Raw genomic sequence first — 5941 nt, 5'->3', positions numbered from 1 at the left:
TGGAAGGGACCTTGGAGGTCATCTAGTCCAACCCCCTGCTCAGGCAGGAAACCCTATACCATTTCGGACAAATGGCTGTCCAGTCTCTTCTTAAAAACTTCCAGTGTTGGCGCATTCACCGCTTCTGGAGGCAGGTTGTTCCACTGGTTAATTGTTCTCACTGTCAGGAAGTTTCTCCTTAGTTCTAGGTTGCTTCTCTTCTTGGTTAGTTTCCACCCGTTGCTTCTTGTCCTGCCTTCAGACACTTTGGAAAATAGCTTGACTGCCTCTTGTTTGGGGCAGCCCCTGAGATATTGGAAGACTGCTATCATGTCCCCCCTCGTCCTTCCCTTCATTAAACTAGACATGCCCAATTCCAGCAACCGTTCCTTGTGTGTTTTAGCCTCCAGTCCCCTAATCATCTTTGTTGCTCTTCTCTGCACTCTTTCTAGAGTCTCAGCATCTTTTTTACATCGTGGTGACCAAAACTGGATGCAGTATTCCAAGTGTGGCCTTACCAAGGCCTTGTAAAGTGGTATTAATACTTCACGTGATCTTGATTCTATCCCTCTGTTAATGCAGCCTAATGCAGCCCCCCCCCCTCTCTCTCTCTCTCTCTTTCTCTCTGTCTCTGTCTCTGTCTGTCTGTCTGTCTGTCTGTCTGTCTATCTGTCTCTCTTTCTCTGTCTCTGATTCTCTCTCTCTGTTTCTCTCTCCCTCACACTTAACGACGGTTGCAGCATCCCGATTGTCACATGATCAAAATGTGGACACTCGAAAACTGGCATGTCTTTATGACGGTTGCGCTGTGCCGGAGTCGTGTGATCATATTTGTAACCTTCCCATCGAGCAAAGTCAATGGGGGTAAAGCCTGACTTGCTTAATGACTGGAGGATTCATTTAACAACTGCAGCGATTTGCTTAACAGCGGTGGCAAAAAAAAAAAAGGTTATAACATGGAACAAAATTGATTTAATAACTGCCTTTCTGGAAATGTTGGACTTAGTAAAGCTGGTTTCTCCAAATATGATCACTTTAAGACTTGGGGACGTCAACTCCCAGAATTCCCTAGCCAGCATGGCCTGCTGGGGAATTCTGGGAGTTGAAGTCCACAAGTCTTAAAGTGGCCATGTTTGGAGACCCCTGGTCTAGATGGACTTGATGCCTGTAAGCCGGGGGTCTTCAAACTTGGCTCTTTTATGACTTGTGGACTTCAACTCCCAGAATTCCTCAGCCAGGCACGCTGGCTGAGGAATTCTGGGAGTTGAAGTCCACAAGTCATAAAAGGGTCATAGTTCCCTCACGCTGGCTGAAGAATTCTGGGAGTTGAAGTCCACAAGTCATAAAAGGGTCATAGTTCCCTCAGTTGGCTGAAGAATTCTGGGAGTTGAAGTCCACAAGTCATAAAAGGGCCAAGTTTGAAGACCCCTGCTGTAAACTTTGCAACAGATAGATCAACAGTAGTCTACCTCAGTGTTTCTCAACCTTGATAATTTTAAGGCATGTGGACTTCAACTCCCAGAATTCCACAGCCAGCATTGCTGGCTGTGGAATTCTGGGAGTTGAAGTCCACATGCCTTAAAATTGTCAAGGTTGAGAAACACTGGTCTACCTGTTCCTCATAGGCTTTTCTATCTGTGTTTCTAATTATCCAATCACTCAAAACCAAGAGTTCTCAGCTCCCCGGAGGAGCATAATTAGTATAATTAGTGCAAGAAGATGGGTGTTCCTCTCTCAAACATTGGATCTTCCTTAAGCAAATATCCTCAACATGGTGTTAGTCTTCTCAAAGGCTCTCTTCTCTTACCAAGAAAACATGAGCGATCATCTCTGCAGTTAGAAGATGCCGTCGCAGCCTACAGAATCTAAAAACTTGGCCACCATTTCAAGGAAATAATTTCCTTCTGAAGACCCATGTGCACACACTTAACAGTGGTTTAGTAGGAGTCAAGCTGTTCTCCAAAGCCCCTGAAGGCAGGACAAGAAGCAATGGATGGAAACTAACCAAGGAGAGAAGCAACCTAGAACTAAGGAGAAACTTCCTGACAGTTAGAACAATTAACCAGTGGAACAACCTGCCTCCAGAAGTGGTGAATGCTCCAACACTGGAAGTTTTTAAGAAGAGACTGGACAGCCATTTGTCTGAAATGGTGTATAGGGTTTCCTGCCTGAGCAGGGGGTTGGACTAGATGACCTCCAAGGTCCCTTCCATCTATTCTATTCTATTCTATTCTTATTCTGTTCTGTTCTGTTCTGTTCTATTCTATTTCTCATATCTCATATCCCATATCCCATTCTATTCTATTCTATTCTATTCTATTCTATTCTATTCTATTCTATTCTATTCTATTCTATTTTATCTCATATCTCATATCATCTATTCTATTCTATTCTGTTCTGTTCTGTTCTGTTCTGTTCTATTCTATTCTATTCTATTCTATTCTATTCTATTCTATTCTATTCTATTCTATTCTATTCTATTCTATTCTATTCTCTCTCATATCTCATATCTCATATCTCATATCCTATATTCTATTCTATTCTATTCTATTCTATTCTATTCTATTCTATTCTATTCTATTCTATTCTATTCTATTCTATTCCTCATTCCATTATTCCGTGGAACTGTTGGGATGGTGCAACAGCCATTAAGCACAAGTGCCAGTTGTAACTCACTTTTGTCAGTCCCGCGGTAACTTCCAATAGTCACTGTACGAATTCGTCGTAAGTCAAGGAAGGTCGTAAAACGGGGCAAAGCTCACTTAACAATTGCCTCGCTTAGCAGCAGAAACTTGGGGTTCCATTATAAGTCGTAAGTTGAGGACTAGCAGCTTTAGTTATTGTGGATGGCTTTTTTTTTTAGGAACGGGTTAACTTAAAAAAAAACAACGGCTTTTAATTTACACCGGTAGAAAGTCTGGTTTCAAATCGCGGCGACGGATTGATATAAATCACGCAGACTTTTTGTACCGTTGATATATTCGAGACCTCCGGGCTAATGAATTTATTTTCTCCCAAGGAAAAAATAAAAAAAAAATGGGAAAAATCAATAGTGACCTTGCTGTGTTTTTTTTTTTTTATGACATGCAAATGATGCCAAAGGCCAGGGAGAGAAACACCAGAGAGTTAAAAACTTCTGGCCTGTAAGAAATGCAATTTATTTATTTATTTATTTTTCCCCCTTTAGGAAATTAGAGATTTTATAATGCAGGGTGCAGATGACATTTTTGCCTGGAGCCATGTGTGGGAAAGTGTGAATGTAGCAAAAGCAGGCACTGAAGTTTGCGGTGCATTAAGATTCCGCCGGTCTCTGGGAACCTGACCGGCTGATCCTTTGATCTGGGGCTGGTATCTGCCGTGTGTGTGAGTTTGTGTAGTAAAACGAGAAAAGAAACCCAAATAGCCGCAGACACGAAACCCAATCAATTTGAGGGGCTTCGTGCTGTTCCTGACTAAATTACACCTGAATAGAAGCCTCTGAGCTTCAGGGTTAAAGTTCCCCAGTTGGGACTTGTAGTTGGATAACAACATACAAAAGTCTTTGCGTGACTGACAGGTGGGGGTCAAGCTGGACCCAGTTCTAAGTGCCAGTTTCTCACCTGCCTTTCCTTATGTGACGGGGTGGGGGTGGGTCTGTTTGGATAAAACTCTGCAGCATCATCAAGCTTAATTCTTATCAATGGAGCTTCATGTAGATGTAGCCTTAAGATCCCAGCAGCTTGATTTGGAGGAGATTTTGACTTAATTTTTTTTGGGGGGAGGGTGTTTGTTACAGATGTTGTCATCGCTCATGTCTCCCTCCCTCCCTCAGTCCCTTTCTTTCTTTCTTTCTTTCTTTCTTTCTTTCTTTCTTTCTTTCTTTCTTTCTTTCTTTCTTTCTTTCTTTCTTTCTCCCGCCATCCCTCCCTCCCCTTTCTTCCCTCCCTCCCTCCCTCCCTCCCTTCTCTTCCTTCCTTCCTTCCTTCCTTCCTTTTTTCCTTCCTCTTTCTTTCTTTCTTTCTTTCCCTCCCTCCCTCCATTTTCTTTCTTNTCTCTCTCTCTTTCTTTCCCTCCCTCCCTCCCTTCCTCCACTTACTTTCTTTCTTTCTTTTTCTTTCTTTCTTTCCCTCCCTCCCTCCCTTCCTCCCTTCCTTCCTCCCTTCCCTCCCCTTCTTTCCTTCCTTCCTTCCTTCCTTCCTTCCTTCCTTCTGTCCCTTCCCTCCCTCCCTCCCTCCTTCCTTCCTTCCTTCCTTCCTCCCTTCCCTCCCTCTGTCCCTTCCCTCCCTCCTTCCCCCTTCCTTCCTTCCTTCCCTCTGTTCCTTCCCTCCGTCCCTTCCTTCCTTCCTTCCTTCCTTCCTTCCTTCCTTCCTTCCTTCCTTCCTTCCGACGGAATAGGTCTATCTCCTTTAAACCTGTTGGACGTAACCTAACGTGATCCAGATTCCTAAACCTTCTCCAGGTAAGTGAGCCTGACAAGACCCAAAATACTCACACCATCTTGTTTCCATTTCCCTCCTTCCCCCCCCCTCAGCTGTTAACCATCGATGACAATTTCTGCGGCCTGGATATGAACGCCCCCCTTGGAGTATCCGAGATGGTACGAGGACTGCCCATCTTCACAGAAGCCCAGGACAGAATGACCTCGGTCATCGCTTACGTCTACAAGAACCATTCGTTGGCCTTTGTGGGAACCAAGAGTGGCAAGCTAAAGAAGGTAGGACTGGCTTTTACGAAGTTCATGCGGCACGTCGCAAGTTGCGTAGGTTAACGGTTCAGTTCGACGGAAGGATGAGTTTCTGACTTCCAAGGATTGCAGGATTTTTGGTGAAGCTTTGCTGGTAGTTTGAAGAGAAAGTTGTTCTGTGGGAATTGGTCAAATGGAGAACAAGCAATTTGAGGTCTGCTAAGGGTCTGTGTAACTAGCCAGGTTCCAGGTTTTATGGATTGTGATAGTGGCATTTAAACCAATATGGAAAATGACCGGAGATATGGGACAAATACATTTTATTCCCATATTTTTTCCCAAGTATGGAAAGGAAGCTGATCTTAACAGGGTTGGTGTTGTATTTATTATGGGACAAGTAATAAACATTTGTTGTGTTTAAGAGTCATGGTTGCACATTTGGACAATGAATCTAAAGTTTGGTGGGCCGGTAAAGACTTCACAAATCGTCCGTTGCTGAAGTGACCCTGTGTCCAAGCTAATTCCAGCACAAACATACATTGTGGCTCACGAGAGTGTATTTGTAGATGCTCCAGGAGTTGATTGATTGATTGTCCAAGAAATTTCTACTCAACTTTTTTTTCACGTTGGATTTGTAGAATAGCCAACGTGACTTCATCTCATTTGGAAATCTGTTTTTCGGTTTTGGTTTCTATTGTGTGTCGTTCACGGATTGTCGGCTCAAAGATGTGGTTTTTAAACTTTTACAAGAATTGAGTATTTGAATTGTGGTCTCAGAAGTAGGATTGGAAGAGGCATTTGACTCTGGAGAATTTGACAGTTTTGATTGTCTCTCGAGACCCATTGGAGATGACCTTCTAATGGAGAGAAATTGGCCTAGTAGCGTGTGTTAATTGCCAGAGTTTAACTGTCTGCTCATTTATTCTATCCCTGTATGAGTGCGTACTTTGTTCCTGTTAATATATTCTCATGCTAAATGAAAAATCCTCCAGGGAGGAACGGAGGAGTAAATTTTTGCCACAGAGTGAGAACCCAACTGGACCTCGTCATTGATTCTTGTCAATTATAACAGAATTTTGAATCTTGCAGCCTGCTTTTAATAGCCTGGATCTCTTTGGATGTGACACTCCACAATTCTTATGTTCTTCCGTTCACTGAGAATTATGAGAGAAATAAGACAACCTATATATCTGTAAAAAGAAGCAGTAAGAGGGTTCAAGATTATTGGGTTGGTTTTTTGTTTTTTTGAATAAAGCTAAATCATCTTGTTGAAAGAAATGTCTTCAAAAGGGTCCAGTC

At 42.9% G+C, this 5941-nt stretch overlaps 1 protein-coding gene across 1 annotated transcript in view; it reads left to right on the top strand.

The window, feature by feature from the left end:
* LOC107300110 (plexin-A4-like) overlaps nt 1-4672 on the top strand; it is a gene marked incomplete at its 3' end in the record, with an annotated part of 15262 nt that extends 10590 nt beyond the window's left edge. The window contains exon 2 of the mRNA XM_015829452.1: nt 4490-4672. Within this exon, the coding sequence (XP_015684938.1) occupies nt 4490-4672 (183 nt within the window). The remainder of the gene's footprint in view (nt 1-4489) is intronic.
* Between the last annotated feature and the right edge of the window lie 1269 nt (nt 4673-5941).

The sequence above is a fragment of the Protobothrops mucrosquamatus genome, unplaced genomic scaffold (assembly GCF_001527695.2).
Source record: "Protobothrops mucrosquamatus isolate PMUCROS unplaced genomic scaffold, P.Mucros_1.0 scaffold6156, whole genome shotgun sequence".
NCBI classification, from domain to species: Eukaryota; Metazoa; Chordata; class Lepidosauria; order Squamata; family Viperidae; genus Protobothrops; species Protobothrops mucrosquamatus.
The sequence above is the reverse complement of the archived record's forward strand: the minus strand, read 5'-3'. Positions and strand labels throughout refer to the sequence as shown.